The sequence below is a fragment of the Haematobia irritans genome, chromosome 3 (assembly GCF_050003625.1).
Source record: "Haematobia irritans isolate KBUSLIRL chromosome 3, ASM5000362v1, whole genome shotgun sequence".
NCBI classification, from domain to species: domain Eukaryota; kingdom Metazoa; phylum Arthropoda; class Insecta; order Diptera; family Muscidae; genus Haematobia; species Haematobia irritans.
Window position 1 is genome coordinate 171904719 of NC_134399.1, and position 18889 is coordinate 171923607.

At 32.3% G+C, this 18889-nt stretch overlaps 2 protein-coding genes across 2 annotated transcripts in view; one reads left to right on the top strand and one right to left on the bottom strand.

The window, feature by feature from the left end:
• The window catches only part of r (carbamoyl-phosphate synthetase 2, aspartate transcarbamylase, and dihydroorotase rudimentary), a 46866-nt gene that overhangs the window by 18847 nt on the left and 9130 nt on the right, over positions 1–18889 (top strand). The window lies entirely within an intron of this gene.
• LOC142230182 (uncharacterized) lies at positions 1126–18173 on the bottom strand. Its single transcript, XM_075300823.1, has 4 exons — positions 17647–18173; positions 12541–12672; positions 5876–7640; positions 1126–2291 (listed from the first exon to the last, which is right to left on the bottom strand). The coding sequence occupies exons 1-4, from the start codon at positions 18084–18086 to the stop codon at positions 1212–1214; spliced, it is 3417 nt and encodes a 1138-aa protein (XP_075156938.1). The 5' UTR covers positions 18087–18173; the 3' UTR covers positions 1126–1211.

The window sequence follows — 18889 nt, forward strand, 5'->3', positions numbered from 1 at the left end:
TGATTCGATGAATCGGGACGGTCGTTGATGATACGGTTTCCGTTGATGGGTTCTTTGGCGTCGGTGATTTTTCTGGTGTTGATCTCGGTAATGCACCCACTCCAAGCACCGGTTACACCTGACCGAAACCGAACCGTGGTGGATCAGGTTTCGGCAGACTGAACAATACCATGGTCCGGGGTTCTCCTCTATCCCGGCTCGGACCAACAGCAAACGGAGAAGGTACCCCGGGATGCACCTTCTCCAGCACAAAAAGGCGGACGAAACAACACGTACACTGATGTGGCAGCCGCTAGCCAATGGATGGGGTCCATCCGGTGCACAGAACCCGCCGCCGTGGGATTGGCTGTCTGGTGTTGATAATTCTGTGTTGATGATTCAGTTTTTGATGATTCGGGTGATTCTTTGATAAGTCGTCGGTGGCTGTTCGGTGTTGATGATTCGGGTGATGCGGCTATGGTATCTATTCAATGTTGATAGTTGATTCGGCGTTGATGATTCGGGTTGATGCGTTAATAGGTGCTTGTGGGGTTAGTAACAAAATCTAAAAATTACGTGCCGAAACCAACTAGTGGAAGGAAGCTAATAGCCGAAGCTATTAGTGCGGAAGAAATCCTATCGCCGAGAAACGATTAGTACGGAAGCAAGCTAATCGCCGAAAAACAATTAGGGCGGAAGCAAGCCAATTTCCGAAACAATTAGTACGGAAGCAAGCTATTAGTGCGGAAGCAAGCTAAATGCCGAAACACTTAGTGAGGTGGTACAGTTCCTGTTGCTTTGTGTGAACTGACTGCGGTCGTGCCACTCGTCGTGTTCATATCCTTCGGTTGTCAGGGCTCATCCTCGTTGCCCCAAAAACCGAGTTTACTATTGGTAATTCAAAAATGTATTTCGTTCCGTTACATAAGTTTCTTCCCGTGTTTTCACCGCGCGTTTCGTTTGGGTCCATTGTCCTCATCGGTAAAGTTGTCCAGTACTGGATTCGCATGTACTCGAATACTTCGATGGATTTAGTAGCAAAATGTCTCAGGCGTGTTGGTTCGGCGGTCTTCATCTGTAGGTACTGCAGATTGTATAATAATTGTGTAATTCTATCATTATTGATTATCAAAAAATTAAGTCATATATTTTTCAATTTTATTTTATTTAGTTTATAACAAAATTAAAATAATTTTTTTGATAAAAAAAATATAAATATTATTTCACTTAACTTAACTATCCGACGATTGATTGAATACTCCCTTGAGTTGTAATGTTTTGCGTTTAAGCATATCACGAATTTGAGCCTTCCTCTCATCGGTGGATAAATTACTAAATATTTTATCAGTACTGTGGGATATACTCTGAAACATTTCCGTATTACCCAGGGGTGAAGATTTGATGAAGTCGGAAGAAGATTTCATCAAAGAAGGTAAGAGAGACGAAGATGGTTTTGTTGAAGGATTGGATGTTGGCGTAGTAGGTGGCTGCTGATCCTCACTTTCAGAATCAGTGCTATAATCTTCATCATTTTCTCCCTCATCATCATTCGATCGATCTTGCTTAGATCTCAATATACTAACGGGACTATAACATTGAGGTTTCTGTATGGGATTTGTGTCGCCTTTTTTAACTTTGACCACAACATTATTGAATTTAATGGATTTACGAGGTTCGCTAAATGGCCTGGAATCACACTCTTCAAAGGATTTTTTCAGAGCACTTTTTGGTGTTTGGAGGTTAGTTTCATTATTTATAGGTGCATTGGTATCACTATAAGATTTCGATTGAGTATCTTCCTCTAAGGTGGTTGTTCTTATTTTGAAATTAGTTTTTCTAGGTTCATTTATGGCCATAGGTTCCTGCAGAACCATTTCTTCATATAAATGGCAAGGTTGCTTTGGCGTAACTTTAACCTCTTCTTTTATCACCATCTCCATAGGATCACTAACATTGCAAGGTCGAGACTGTGTAGTTGGTTCAATACTTATCCTTACCGGTAAACTAGGGGCTGGATATGAGAAATCTTCCTTGACGTAGAGCATTTCTAATTCTTCATCTAAACTTTGAATTTTACTTAAATATTCCTTGGCTCCAATGTCACAACCATAATTGTGATAAAATTTGCAAAGACGACGAGATTGTGATAAATAACTTTTCATTACAGCAGCAGAATGAAATTCCAAAGCTTTTGCAGACATGGCTAGTAGATGGTCAATGAAGATTTCCAGAATATTCGTGCGTCGTAAATTCTCTACACCTTGATTTATGAGGCGAGAATTCGCATTATTCATATCTCGTTGGAAGAAGAACTGAAAAAAAGAGAAAGAAAGAGAGTGGGGAGAGAAAATGCATAATCGATTGGATATACTAAAAAATGTTTTTTTTCCGAAATATAATTCTCGTTTTGAATTATAGTACGAAAAGTTTCTCAACTTTAATGAAAAATATTGTTCATAGTATGAAGCTTTTTATATTATAATCAGAGAATAAAGCTCCCGAGTCCATTATTATTGCTATGAGAGACAACATCTCTTATATCAATGAGTATAGAGAAACTCTATTTTTATCTGAATTAAATTGAGATCATTCCTACAGTTGATTTGGAACGACGCCACTTTGGCTCCCAATTTTTATTTCTTCAAAAAATATTGAAGACCCAAAGTGATCCACCGTGGTGCAATGGTTACCATGCCCGCCTTGCATACACAAGGTCGTGGGTTCGATTCCTGCTACGACCGAACACCAAAAAGTTTTTCAGCGGTGGATTATCCCACCTCAGTAATGCTGGTTACATTGCTGAGGGTTTCAAAGCTTCTCTAAGTGGTTTCACTGCAATGTGGAACGCCGCTCAGACTCGGCTATAAAAAGGAGGTCCCTTGTCATTGAGCTTAACATGGAATCGGGCAGCACTCAGTGATAAGAGAGAAGTTCACCACTGTGGTATCACAATGGACTGAATAGTCTAAGTGAGTCTGATACATCGGGCTGCCACATAACCTAACCTATCTCTTTATCCATTGTAGTTCAGCACGTGTGGTATAACAATAGACTGGATAGTTTATGTAAACCCAAAACAACGGGCTGGAACTACACCTAAACTAACCTATCCTTCTTCTCCATAATAGACCATCGAGATGACGAAGATTTCTTCATTGGACTGATATTTGCGCCGGGCGGATGAATTTGTTTTTCAGTTTGAAAACCAAAAGGAAGTCCCATGGAATTAAATAAAGGATATTCATTACGTAGACCGATGCAACGGATTATAATCTGGAGAGTCTGAAGGCCTTCGGTAGACTCCGGCCCTTATCTAGCGAGTGAATCTGTACAAATACGGGGGTGAGCCTCTTTGATCGTCACACTGCGTTGTGTCCACGTGTGCTTTGATTGGAGTTCCATAATAGGCAATAGTGTTCATCCTTCAATCGTGAGCACCTCCCAGCCCGAAGGCTATGCGGAAGATCGAATGTTCGATGTCGAGTCAAAGAAAAGGGAGTGTTTGGCCGACTCCTTCACATACCAAGACGATGAAATCGTCAAATTACGTGGGATTGAATTAATATCTGTACAGGGTGCTGGTAGACGCTTTCTTTCTCTCCGTGGTAGTGTATTTTGTAGCACCTTCTCTATCTGCCTAACAAGTTTTAAATCACCGAAATACATTGATCTTTTTCTGTTTTTTTTTTGTTTTTTAATCCGCCAAAAATCCCATTTCCAGTAAGACTGGAAGCATGTCGGTATGTTCGTTTTTCGCCAATTAAGGTCATGATTTTACCTTTCTCAAGTTGGTCAACGTGGACCTCGTAGCCTTTCTGGCAGATAGGACAGTATCTGCTACTATTTCTATAATGCGCCGGCCGGACTATAAGTTTATCCGGACAATAGTGCTGGTGTCGAACATATCCCAAATATTGGCCACACTATAAGTTATTTTGGAAGACATAATCGATACCGCAGCTTTTTAATGGTATAAATAATACATTTAGCGATTATTTAGTCATCGCCGACAATTCCTAGCGATTGGCCACACTGTACTATTCTTTACCAAAACAGACATTCTGTCCGAATAAAATTATAGCATGGACGGCGCATTATTCCTTGGTACTGTTTGTTGATTGAAGTAAATCCATTTTTCATGGGCGTTCAGGAAACGACGACTATATAGGATTTGGCTTAAACAGCGTTCAAGTATACTCTGAAATCGTCTTACGAATATGTTTATGTTTGAGCCCCCCTCTCTACTCCTTAGACTCATTCTGTCCGAATGAGTTTAGACTGGTGTTCCATACTAGGCGTCAGTGAAGGTTCTTCTCCACTGAGGATTTATCTTACCTGAATATGGATATATCCCTTTTGGAGTGCCAGAGTGCAAACTTGATGTGAAGTATTTATTACCAGAGATGAATGAGTGTTCTATTGACTTCTGCCATTATTTAAGTGAGGATGAATCCGTACAAATACGAAAGAGATACGTACGGAGTGAGCTTCTGTGATCGTCACACATCGTTGTGTTCGCTTGAGTTTCAATAGGAGTTTCAAAGTAGGCATTAGTATGCTTCCTTCACCCCTGAACACTTCTTCCAGCCTGGAAAACACAACACTCAAGCACGATCGCGAGTTGCATTTATCCTATAAAAGGAGTATGGGATCCACTCCGCCCCATACCAAGAGGTTGAAATCGTCCAATTACGTGGGATCGAATTAATATCTGTACACGCTAGTGTATGTTAGTGCATTCTTACTCTCCGTTAGTCACGAAATTTGCTGGCCCAGAAGGCATGTATCATCGTCCACACCAATCCAAACTCATCAAACATGGGACAGCTCTACCATTTCAACGTTTACATTAAAGAAGATATGACCCATGCGATCTTTTTATATGCCTACTGAACAGGGTTGGCCTGTCACAAACTGTGACTTTTGCGACATACATTTGCGACGGTATAATACGTATGTCGCAAAAGTCGTAAACCTACTGTAGAAAACCAAATTTTGAATAGAAGAAATCCTGAACATTTTTTAATTTAGTTTGACAGCATTCGCTGTGAGTTTCTGCAGAAATTTGTGAAAGTTTTCCCATGGTCAAGCCTATATATATCGAAATTCCCGTGGGTGAGTGTGCAAAATACCTTGGGGTTATATTGGATACGAGACTGAACTTAAAGCTAAGAAAGGACGAGAAAATCCACGGTTACCCTGTACTCGTGCAAAAGCCAATAGGGAAAATGTGAATTGAAACTTCTTCGCACATAACATCGTCTTGGATATCATCGAATTCGGTGCCTAGCTGACGCGACTAAAGTATTTTCAGTTTGCGACTTTTGTTACTTTTTCTACATTTACGACGCGTATGTGACGTTTACGACCTTTACAACTTTGCGACAGTCGCAAACCTAAAAAAGTTTGATACAGACCATCTCTGCTACTGAAATCGTGGGTGCTCGTGTTGGATCCTGGATTGATTTTTATATACCGCTGTAGCCATTACCTTTACCGTACCTTTTCTACCGTCCTATCTAACAAGTATCAGATCACTAGTTTGGCATTTTTCACTCTCTTTTGGAATCCGCGGAAACTCTCATTTCAACAGCCGATGTTGCTAAACTTTCTTTTTGTTCACTACAATTTAAGATCAAGAATCAATCCTTCTTGCAATACTCTTTCACCTTGAATGCAACTAAATTGTTATGGCACCACCGTGGTTCCCAGGGTAATATATTCGAGTTTAATTTCAGCATTTTAGAATGCAACACAATCCTCTCCTTTTCGCAATTAGACCGAAGAATTTATAGGTCTCATAAAATTACAAAGAAGAAAGAATTGTGTTGCAAAAGAGAGAAAACTTCCTTCTAGTGTCTTGTACCGAATATTCGTATACAACTATGGCACTTACCTCCACATCAATGGATTCCACTGATCTCCTCTTCGCCACCATTTCCTTTTTCTTCATTTCGATATTATGTCTCAGCAACTGGGTCTTTCTTCTCAGCTTACCATTCGTCCTTACATGATGTCGACTCATACCCACTAAGCCCTTAGCGCCTTCATCAGGCATTAAACACCGCTCTTCATCTTCGCCCTCAACCAAATCCATTAAAGATCGAGCATTTTTGGCCAACAATTTCAATTTCAACATATCATTCTCCACTAAATTTTCGAAAATTTTCTTAAAATTCAATTTGGGAAAATACGTTTGAGGGCAATCTAAATTACGAAAGGCAATCATTAAATGCATTAAAGGATTTGCCGTTATATCAGCCAATATGGTATAAAGCGTGTTGAGTGAATATTCAGGTATACTCTCGAATAAATTACGTTCTCTTATAAAGAAATCACTTAAATGTTTCTCACGTACTCTTTGCTTAAAGGACTCAATAAAACGTAGTAAGACCTCTCCCAAAAACTCTTCAGGCCAAGCATTGTAATCTCTCTCACACTCCCAAAATAAATGAGAGCGTAAATGATCCAAAGCAAACATGAGCGACTTATTCTTCTCACAAGGCTCCACAAAACTTTTGAGTAAGGCTTTGGTGATCATGAAAACTTTGATTTGGGCATTGGTCAAGTGCTGCTCAAGATATCTCTCAGCCTTGGGAAAGACGATGCGCCATTCAATGTCACGAAAAGGATTACGTTGCTTTTTGGGAGCATAACCCAAGGGCACGACATGGAAGCCAAAAGTTTCGATACGTTTGATCATGGCCCTGGTAGGCCATTGGCTTTGTTGGCCTGTCTGAGGATTAGTGGACATAGGCCTATGCCTGAGGCGAAACTCAAAAGCACACTTAGGCCATTCGGTAACATTTTGAGCCACATATATGGCCGGTATCAATTCAAAGTGATTGGTGTAAATGGAGCTTCCTCGAAAAGTGGCCATATCCAATTCCTTACCGGATATTTTCAATTGATCAGCTAAGCGCTTACGTACCAATTCTCCAAAATAACGCATAAATTCTTTTGAATCCAAATAACATTGGGCCAAAAGCTTTCGTCGCTTTTCCAATTCCAGGCGGTATTGTTTAATGGCCTGCAGAGTATCATAGTCCCTATAATCCTCCTCTCTATCATCGTCGTAATCATTTTCACTATCCTCCTCCTCTTCCTCATCATCGGTAAACTCCTCATCCTGCAAGGGCTGCACAAAATTCCCCAATGCTGAGATACAAGAATCTGGCAACACTTTGTCCTCAATTCTCTGACGATCTCGGCCATTTGTCATTCTCAATTCCTTCAAGGGATGTTGGGTATTCAAATGTGTTATGAATGCATAATCGTAGTCCGATTCTTCCGATTTACCCAAGACAACTGCTGCTGAGTTATTCAATGATTTTTTACTACCGTAGGGACTGGTGGTACCATAACCGGAACTACCCTCACTATAGATATCATCATCGTGCGGGGGCAAAGATTTTGCATCATTTGAATCTTCGCGCAATCGTAGTCGAACATAACCTTTCCACTTTATGTCATTTAACAATTGGCCATATTCCTCTTTATACGGTGTACTTTCTCGAAAATCCATTTCCATATCGACTTTACAGAGAGGTGATATTGAGTCATAGTTGGCATCATTCGGTCGAGCTATATCGATATTCTCAAAGACCATGTAAATAGTTTGAGGTTGCAACAATTGAGGATTGTGTTTGTCCGGACCGTGACTAGGGAGGAAAGAATATTTTATTTAAGAAAATATGGAAAACCAAAAAAAAAAATTGTCAAAATTTTATTTCTTTAGAACATTTTCTTCTATAGAAAATTTTGTCAAAATTTTATTTCTTTAAAAAATTTTGTTATAATTTTATTTCTATAGAAAATTTGGTAAACATTTTATTTCCATAGAAAATTTTGTCAAGATTTTCTTTCTATAGAAGATTTTGTCAAAATTTTATTTCTATAGAAATTTTGTTAAAATTTTATTTCCATAGAAAATTTTGTCAAAATTTTATTTCTATAGAAATTTTGTCATAATATTATTTCTATAGAAAATTTCGTCAAAATGTAATTTCTATAAAAATTTCGTAAAATTTTTTTCAATAGAAAATTTTCTCAAAATGTTATTTCTACTGAACATTTTGTAAAATTTTTATTTCTATATAAAATTTTGTCAAAATTTTATTTCTATACAAAATTTTCTCAAAATCTGTTTTTTGTGGAAAATTTTCTCAAAATCCATTTTTATTACTATAAAAAATATTGTTAATTTTTTTCTATAGGAAATTTTGTCAAAATTTTATTTTATTGTTGTTATTTTTGATTTCAGCTTAAAACCATGCATTGACTAAACTACAAGTGTAGCTTAACCAACAGTGGAAAAGAATATTTGTTAAATTTATTTGGGCAAAGCCCTATAGACTGCAAGATGGTTGGATGGACGCACATTTCGGAATTACCACATTCCTCAACAGCATCCTCTACTTGCAGCAAAACTATCAACCAATTATCAGAATAAATTCAGGCAGTTCCCTAAACCCAAAAGTGAACCACACTTGAACCTTCCGAAAAAAGGTTTTACATGATAGCCGGCTTATGCCGAAATAAATTCGTACAAACATATGTCTTTTCCTTTGCCACTGTCAAATCATCGATTTGAGTGCAGTTGACTGGGTTTATTTTGAGCGTGCTTCCTCTTACTTCATTCGTTTTGTTATTGTTGGTTTATTCTTCAATCATTTTGTTGTTTTTATTTAGGCTTAAAACCATGCATTGACTAAAATTTTATTTCTATAGAGTATTTTGCCAAAATGTTAATTTCTATACAAAATTTCTCAACATTTTATGTCTATAGAAAACTTTCTCAAACTCTTATTTCTATAGAGAATTTTGTCTATAGAAAATTTTGTCAAAATTTTACTTCTATAGAAAATTTTGTCAAAATTTTATTTCTATAGAAATTTTTTTCAAAATTTTATTTCTATCGAAAATTTTGTCAAAATTTTAGTTATATTGAAAATTTTATCAAAATTTTATTGTCAATTTTTTCCCATAAAAAATTTTGCCAAATTTTATTTTTACAGAAAATTTTGTCAAAATTTTATTTCTTTAGATAATTTTATCAAAATTTTATTTCTATAGACAAAATGTTACTTCTATAGAAAATTTTGTCAAAATTTTATTTCTATAGAAAATTTTGTCAAAATTTTATTTCTATAGAAAATTTTGTCAAAATTTTAGTTATATAGAAAATTTTATCAAAATTTTATTGTCAATTTTTTTTCCATAAAAAATTTTGCCAAATTTTATTTTTATAGAAAATTTTGTCAAAATTTTATTTCTTTAGATAATTTTATCAAAATTTTATTTCTATAGACAATTTTCACAAAATTTTATTTTTATAGAACATTTTGTCAAAATTTTATTTCTATAGAAAATTTTGTCAAAATTTTATTTCTATAGAAAATTTTGTCAAAATTTTATTTCTATAGAAAATTTTGTCAAAATTTTATTTCCATAGACAATTTTGTCAAAAATATATTTCTTATATTACATGTTAGCCTGATACCGAAACAGGCAATTGACGTCCAAATGCATTATATCTAATTATACAATTATTATTCGAGCTTTATGGACAGATATAGATTAAGGAACATGGTTAATAGAGCCATTGAAAAGAAAACGCCAGATACAAATCTATACACGCCTGGACTGTACATGTTTCGGTTCGGGCGAATGAACCTTTCCACAGCCTTTAGTATAGATCTGGCTGGGAGAGATAACTCAATTTTGGGCCCTTTATGCTAACTCCTTATGGAGAAAACATTTGGGAAATTTCCTCTTACAAATTGAATCATCTTTTCTCCCACTGTACATCATCTTTTCATATAACTTACAAGTCCCTTAATCTTATTTTTTTTTATTTCGTTTTGTTACATAGTAATGCAACAACACGAAATTTATTTTTAGAAAGCTAATTTGTTAGAATTCACCTAAGTGGTGAACAGTCGAACAATGCTTATTGTTTCTACAGTCAACTACAACATATGACAATTAACAGAAACTGGTTTCCAGGATACAACAACAATTCTAACGCGTACATTAGTCGTGTTTTTCCTAGTTTTACGACGGGCTCATCGTTGCTTATTATATTACATGTTAGCCTGATACCGAAACAGGCAATTGACGTCCAAATGCATTATATCTAATTATACAATTATTATTCGAGCTTTATGGACAGATATAGATTAAGGAACATGGTTAATAGAGCCATTGAAAAGAAAACGCCAGATACAAATCTATACACGCCTGGACTGTACATGTTTCGGTTCGGGCGAATGAACCTTTCCACAGCCTTTAGTATAGATCTGGCTGGGAGAGATAACTCAATTTTGGGCCCTTTATGCTAACTCCTTATGGAGAAAACATTTGGGAAATTTCCTCTTACAAATTGAATCATCTTTTCTCCCACTGTACATCATCTTTTCATATAACTTACAAGTCCCTTAATCTTATTTTTTTTTATTTCTTATTCTATATTATATTTCTATAGAAAATTTTATCAAAATTTTATTATCAATTTTTTTTCCATAAAAAATTTTGCCAAATTTTATTTTTATAGAAAATTTTGTCAAAATTTTATTTCTTTAGATAATTTTATCAAAATTTTATTTCTATAGACAATTTTCACAAAATTTTATTTTTATAGAACATTTTGTCAAAAATATATTTCTATAGAAAATTTTGTCAAAATTTTATTTCTATAGAAAATTTTGTCAAAATTTTATTTCTATAGAAAATTTTGTCAAAATTTTATTTCTATAGAAAATTTTGTCAAAATTTTATTTCTATAGAAAATTTTCTCAAAATTTCTATAGAAAATTTTGCCAAATTTTATTTCTATAGAAAATTTTGTCATAACTTTATTTCTATAGAAAATTTTGTTAAAATTTTATTTCAATTGAAAATTGGAAGTGCCTCGTAGTTGGAATCAAGAATTCTACCAATCTATGAAACAGTAAAAAATCTACCATTTTTGGTAGAATTCTACCCACTGTGGCAACCGTGGTGACTGTTTTTTTTTTTGTAGAAAACTTTCTCAAATTTTTATTTCTATAGAAAATTTTGTCAAAATTGTATTTCTATAGAAAATTTTGTCAAAATTTTATTTCCATAGAAAATTTTGTCAAAATTGTATTTCTATAGAAAATTTTATCAACATTTTATTTCTATAGAAAATTTTCTCAAAATTTTATTTCTCTATAAAATTTTGTCAAAATTTTATTTCTATAGACAATTTTGTCAAAATTTTATTTCTATAGAAAATTTTGTCAAAATTTTATTTCTATAGAAAATTTTGTCAAAATTTTATTTCTATAGAAAATTTTGTCAAAATTTTATTTCTATAGAAAATTTTGTCAAAATGTTATTTCTATAGAAAATTTTGTCTAAATTTGATGTTTATAGAAAATTTTGTCAAAATTTTATTTCTATAGGCAATTTTGTCAAAATTTTATTTCTATAGAAAATTTTGTCAAAATTTTATTTCTGTAGAAAATTTTGTCAAAATTTTATTTCTATAGAAAATTTTGTCAAAATTTTATTTCTATAGAAAATTGTGTCAAAATTTTATTTCTATAGAAAATTTTCTCAATATTTCTATAGAAAATTTTGCCAAATTTTATTTGACAAAAGTTTGTCAAAACTTTATTTCTATAGAAAATTTTGTTAAAATTTTATTTCAATTGAAAATTGGAAGTGCCTCGTAGTTGGAATCAAGAATTCTACCAATCTATGAAACAGTAAAAAATCTACCATTTTTGGTAGAATTCTACCCACTGTGGCAACCGTGGTGACTGTTTTTTTTTTGTAGAAAACTTTCTCAAATTTTTATTTCTATAGAAAATTTTGTCAAAATTTTATTTCTATAGAAAATGTTGTCAAAATTTTATTTCCATAGAAAATTTTGTCAAAATTGTATTTCTATAGAAAATTTTATCAATATTTTATTTCTATAGAAAATTTTCTCAAAATTTTATTTCTCTATAAAATTTTGTCAAAATTTTATTTCTATAGAAAATTTTGTCAAAATTTTATTTCTATAGAAAATTTTGTCAAAATTTGATTTCTATAGAAAATTTTGTTTTTTTGTAGAAAACTTTCTCAAAATGTTATTTCTATAGAAAAATTTGTCAAAATTTTATTTGTATAGAAAATTTTGTCAAAATTGTATTTCTATCGAGAATTTTATCAAAAGTACATATTTCTGTAGAAAATTTTTTAAAAATTTTATTTCTGTAGAAAATTTTCTCAAAATTTTATTTCTCTATAAAATTTTGTCAACATTTTATTTTTATAGAAAATTTTGTCAAATTTTGATTTCTATAGAAAATTTTGTCAAAACTTTATTTCTATCGAAAATTTTGTTAAAATTTTATTTCTATAGAAAATTGGAAGTGCCTCATAGTTGGAATCAAGAATTCTACCAATCTATGAAACAGTAAAAAATCTACCATTTTTGGTAGAATTCTACCCACTGCGGCAACAGTGGTATTGACCCCAAAAAAAATTTTGGTACTTTTTTTGGAAACGCAATATTCTGGTAGTAAATTGGTTACTTCTACTTACACAGGTTTATAATTGATCCATTTCGCCACAGCGACATCTAACGGATTGGCCAAGATAATTGAATGTTCTTCTAAATTCTGATTTAGTTCCTTTTCATTTGCCAATATTTCATCTGATATGGTAGAAAGTTCACTGTAATGATATATAAGTTATGTGCGTTATTAACTGAAATATGAAATGTAAAAATTTAGTTTTGTTTGTACTATTTTTGATCCAGAATGTTGAGTTCAGAACTCCGTCTCGACTACCTTCTTGTTGGCCTCCATATAAAAAGATTTGGGGTATCTTCCGATACTCGGAATTGCAAAATTTTTGTTCGGCGATATGTTCTTAACTGAAATTTCGCCAAGATATTTCTCTTTGATAAGAAATGCAATATATGTCGTTAAATCAATATCTTCTGATCCAAAATATCATCTTATGGATAGGATTTTACCATTTAGGAAAGTACCAGTAGTATCACTGACTTGCTAAATATTGTTTTATGAATAAGTCACTAAGTTCTTTTAGTTAAAGATCTACCAGTAGCTTTGATAACAACATAAAAACAAATTTCAATAACTGTAAATAGACAATCACATAACTAGTGGGTACTCGAAATATGTAAATTTTAACTTAGAAGTATAACACTTGAAATTACTTCCTATCTATATCGAATGTCATTTTAATTTAAAGTAATTTAAAAACTATACTTCACAGGATCATATCTGTAGTCTTACTTTTATTGTAAAATGAAAAATCACACAGTATCTTCCAAAAATGATAAATAAAATATGTTGTCACCTTTCGTATCAGCATCGTTTATACTACAAATGTTGACACATTGAACATTGATATCTATCCAATATGCTTGGAATCTTATCGAAGTGGTATGGAAGGCATATCGACACAACTTCCGGTTGTACCACCTATTGCATATGCACTTTCAGATGTATGTGATTAGACTATGCAACAAAAACAAATCCAATTTTAGTTTTAGGTTATAGATTTTTTTTAGCATTTTACATTTAAAATTTTTTACTTATAGATTTTTTCATAGCCGAAAATTAGTTGATTTTAGTTCAGTTTTGCCAATGGGGGGATAATTTTTTTGCTTGCTTTAATGACGTGAATTAAAATTGAGAGAAAAAGTTTTATACCAATTAAGGACATAATTTGACTAATTACGAAAACAGTTCATATTTTCCTAAAATGGGTAAAGTTTGCTGAAACTGAGTTCATAAGTTCCTCAAATGGGTAAATTTTTCTTAAATTGTGTCTGTCTAGAACTTCATATAGCGCAAAAAACATTTTAACAATTTTTCATTCCAATTTTTTTTCCAAAATATGACCTTTTATAGAACAAGCATACTTTTTTATTGAGCATACTTTTCCTCTGTTGGTTAAGCTACACTTGTAGTTTAGTCAATGCATGGCTTTAAGCTGAGATAAAAAAAAACAACAATAACGATTGAAGAGAAGCCAACAATAACAAACAAAACGAATGAAGATAGAGGAAGCACGCTCAAAAACAAACCCAGCCAAATATATTCAAATCGATGATTTGAGTTTGGCAAAGGAAAAGAGATATGCTGGCAAATTTGTTTAGGCAGTAGCCGACTATCAAACCCTTTTTCGGGAGTTTCAAGTGTAGTTCACTTTGGGTTGAGTGAATTACCCGAATTTATTCTGATAATTGGTTGATAGTTTTGCTGCAAGTAGAGGATGCTGATGAGGAATGTGGTAATTCCGAAACAGCTGTACATCCAACCATCTTGCAGTCTATAGGGCTTTGCCCAAATAAATTTGACAAGCATACTTTTCCTCTGTTGGTTAAGCTACAGTTGTAGTTTAGTCAATGCATGGCTTTAAGCTGAGAACAAAAAAAAATTATTATTTTAATACAATTTTTTTCAATTTGACAAAAATAATTAAATTATTTGTATCACTTTGCAAATTTAGTTTGAAATGTCTACATTTGCTTTTTTTCTGGGTGCACAAAGACCAAAGTTATTCTTTCTTTACCTGTTTCAATGTCAAACAATTTAAACACAAAAAAATATTACCAATTATTTTTTTCAATTAAAATTTTATTTGAATTAAAAAAAATAATTAAACATTTTAATTGATTAAAAAAATTTAAATAAAACAAAAATCAGTAACAAAAATTAAGTATATTACTGAATTTTTTAATTGGGTCAATTAGTTCTTTAATAAACTTTTAAGTGATCAAAAAGAAACAAATTCAATTAAAAAGTAAATGGCGCCTCAAATTTTGATATTGACTCTGAACTTGTACAAAAAAAAAAAAAGAAAATGCATGAAGTAGTTTATTTTTATTTACTTTTATTTAATTATTCATATATTTTAATTTCTTTATCGCAGTTTGAAGTTCAAGATAGAAAAATTTTAAGTAGAAATTACTATTTTTTTTTTTTGGGAAAATTTGAAATATTGTGTGAGTTTCGTATTTAGTAAACTTGTGTACTTTATTCTTATTTTTGGTCAATACAATTAAAATAAATGTCACATTTGTTAAAATTCGAACAAACTCAAGTAATTTTTATGAACTAAAATATCTTTTTTCGGACTGTTAGTTCAGTATCTGACTGATCTTAACTGCATTTTCCTAATAAATTTTTTTCGTTTTTGCTTTGCTACAATAATTATCCGTTAATTCTTATCTCATTTTCACTTTATTATTTCATATATTTCCATTTTATAATTTGAAACCATTGTTTTTTTTTTTTTAAATTTATACATTTATAATCCTTATATCAATTTCGAACATTTTAAATTATTTAATTGAATCGAATTATTTTATTTTCACTTCATTATTTAATTTTAATGTTATAATTTTATATTTTTTCCATTTTGACATTTATATCAATTTCGAACATTTTAAGATTTTTGTTTTCGTTTACATGAATCTTCACAAAAATGAATATGAGAAAATGCTTTATCTTCTTTTTCACTTTTCGGCAACCCAATTCTAAAAATGTTATTTTACGTAAAAGCAAGAAAATCCCAAAATTGTCTAGGCGAATCCAAAGCGGAAAATCAAATCAAAACTTGAAGGGAAACCAAGATAAAATTGTTTTTTATTTTAAATTATTTCTAAATTCAAACTGCATTTTCTCGTAGTTTTGTAATTCAATAAAATTAGTAAAAAAAATTAAATTTGTAGATTTATTAAATTTTTACATTCATAAAATGTTATTTTCACATTTCTTCAAATTTTCCTCATAATAGATATTTTTTTAAATTTTTTGTTTTTAATTCATCGAAATTTCTTTCATATACATATTTTTTATTTATTTATTTTTTTTTTTTATTTAAATTTTCAATTAAAAACATAACAATACATTTTATAGCCTCAGCGCCTTTAAGGCATTTTTGAGGCAAGTTGGCAAGATAACAACTACTCTAAAGTTTTTAATTAAGAAGTAACCTAACACTATCCAATAGTTTAATATTAATACATTTGATTATTGTAAATAATTCAAATTACAAATTAATTCAAAAATTCCTGAACATTACGTAGTAAATGATTCTTCAACTTCCGTTTGAATTGCGATAGCCGTAACAAGTTCCTTACATCAACCGGTAATCTGTTAAACAAGGAGCAACCAATGCATTCTACTCGTTGTCTGGACATCTCCAACCTACATCTAGCTACTCGTAATTGTGTTCTATTCCTTGTATTAAACGTAATCTGATTCTGATAAAATCCAATAGTGTGATATCCTATATTATTCAATGATTTATAAACATAAATAAGTATCTGATATCTGTACAGATAATGTACTGGCAAAATTGTGTTGCAAATTTTCCCATACAAATCCACTGTAGAATATCTCTGCGGCAAGTTGTGAACCGCTTTTAGTGCCTTGTTCTGCATGCGTTGCAGTGATTGTAACTCAGTTGAGTTTTTGTGACCATAGATAACCGCCAAAAACCCAATATGGCTGTGAACTAATGCTTGATATATCAGCATCTTGGTTTCAGTGTTTAAGACATACCTAAGTTTATTCAAAATCCCAACAGCCGGGGATACCTTATTTCTTATAAAAACAATATGCAAGTCCCAAGATAAATTAAACTTCAAATGTAGTCCTAAGTATTTTACTTCGCTCACTTCCTTAACCTCATGCTCACCTATAGATATCGAAAAGTCCTGGCGAAGTTGATGTGAATTCGGTCTGAATCTAATTAGCTTGGTCTTAAACGCATTTAATACCATCTTGTTAATCCTCATATACTCTAGGACTAAACACATATCACGCTCCATTGCAATTTTCAAAACAAGCTCGTTTCTATACGGATAAAGAAGGCATATGTCATCCGCAAACATAAACATACACCCTTCCAATCCTAGATTTGAAATATCATTTATATAAATTGCAAACAACAGCGGCCCTAAACAACTACCTTGAGGTACTCCACTGTTCACATCACACATACTACTCCTTTCGCCGGAAACTTGCACAAACTGTTTCCTATTATACAAGAAACTCCGTAGTAACAATAATTCTCTTCCTCGAATCCCATAGTAATATAATTTTTCAAGAAGTATATCATGATCAATTATATCAAAAGCTTTAGTGAGGTCCAAAAATATGGCACCAACACCCTTATACCCTTGATCCAAACTCTTACATACAAAATTCAATAGATTCATAGTAGCCTCTTCTACTCCAGAACCCTTCCTAAAGCCAAATTGGTATCTATATATTGCGTTACTATCATCTAGGTATTTAGATATGCTTCTATGTAATAATTTCTCCAATACCACGTCAACTATTGATAAAATACTCACTGGCCGAAATTGACCAATAGAAAGTGCACCTCCAACTTTCGGAATTGGAATAACCTTACTAATTTTTAAACTTTGGAATATGAACATTTTTACTTTGCTGATTTTTTAGATATTTTCGTATTTTTTTTTTTTTTTTTTTTTTTTTTTTAATTTCATGAAGAATGTTTTCTTTTACCCTTTTTTGGTAATTTTTTATTTGTTTTTAAATTTCGTTGTATATTCCTACATATAAGTATTTTGGGAAGCGAAAAATCTCTTCTTCCGTTTTTCAAATTTTTTTGCACCACAATTTTTGCTTGCCATCTCACCTTTCGCAATTCTTAAAAAATTGCATTGTGAAGACACACTGATTTAAAATAAATTCACATAAATTTTCATTTAATTCTTTTTGAATTTTTGCTTCAAGTTGACGATTGAATTCTTCGCGACGAAAATCGTAACGTAATCTAATATCAGAACCCGATGGAGATGTTTCATCACTTCCCCTTAACCGGATGATGGGTTGTGACATGGAGTTGCAATCCTTTGCGGGATGGCAATTGGAAGCGGAAGTTCCATAATTACTATTACGTTTATTCTTTTTTTGTAGCTTTCGTTGCTTCTTCGCCTGTTTCTTTTGAAGACGAGCGATTTGTTTGCGCTGTTTCTCGTGTTGTTGACGGGAACGTTCTCTTTGGGATTCTTTGAATTGTATTTCCTGTAATGGATTATTTGGTTTCGGCAAAGGTTTGGAACTAGAACGACCCATTTTGATGTTAGTATAGAATTTAGAATTTTTATTAATTTTTTTCAACTTCTATTTCCGTTTCCGTTTTATTTTACGGACATGCACATCGTTGTGCGGACATTTAAAAACTAATCAACCAACCCATCTATCTTTTTTTACGATGAATGATGATTGCGCTTGAATTGATTGTGCTATCATATCTTCTGCAGTTCCTCCCGCAGAATTCTTTATGGGGTGAAAGAGCCGAGGGCAATTATTGATCATAAATGTCTTGTGGTGTTCTTGTTTAAAAATAATTTGTATTTTATCATTATACCTGGTCCAAGTTTTCTTATCAAAAAAAAAAATTTTTTTCAAATATATAAAATTTCTTCTTTTCCCTCATATTTATTTTCTCCTTTTTGTTTGCATTCGTATAAATGTCGTTTGTTTAATTGTTTTATATAAACTTGATTTTGATTTTCTTTTTATGTTTTATCAAAAACATGCATTTAATGGCTGGTGGTATGTCTTCTGGTAGTTGCTCTTATATTTATTGATGATATACATACATGTTCTACTGTCCGTCTGTCTGTCTTTACTTCTTCGATTACGGATGCCACCTTCCATTGATTGTTTTCATGTTTACTTGAGGCTTGCTCGTGTAATGTAAACCAAAGATATGATGGATAGATTTTTGCTTCCAGTTTACTATGCAATGCCTCTAGAAGCCTTGGTCAGAGCCTTGGCATAGAATATTGTACTTCTTGGAATGCATTCCATTACCTATGGTGCTTTATGTTATCAAAGTGCAGTAACTGATTTACTGAACTTGAAGCTTGATT

Excerpts from the sequence above, each read along its gene's own strand:
- LOC142230182 (XM_075300823.1), bottom strand. The coding sequence starts at position 18,086 with ATGGGTCGTTCTAGTTCCAAACCTTTGCCGAAACCAAATAATCCATTA. Across the intron at positions 12,673-17,646 it reads TTTTTTAAGAATTGCGAAAG|TGAACTTTCTACCATATCAG; the intron begins GTGAGATGGCAA and ends ATATCATTACAG. Across the intron at positions 2,292-5,875 it reads TGGAATCCATTGATGTGGAG|TTCTTCTTCCAACGAGATAT; the intron begins GTAAGTGCCATA and ends TCTTTTTTTCAG.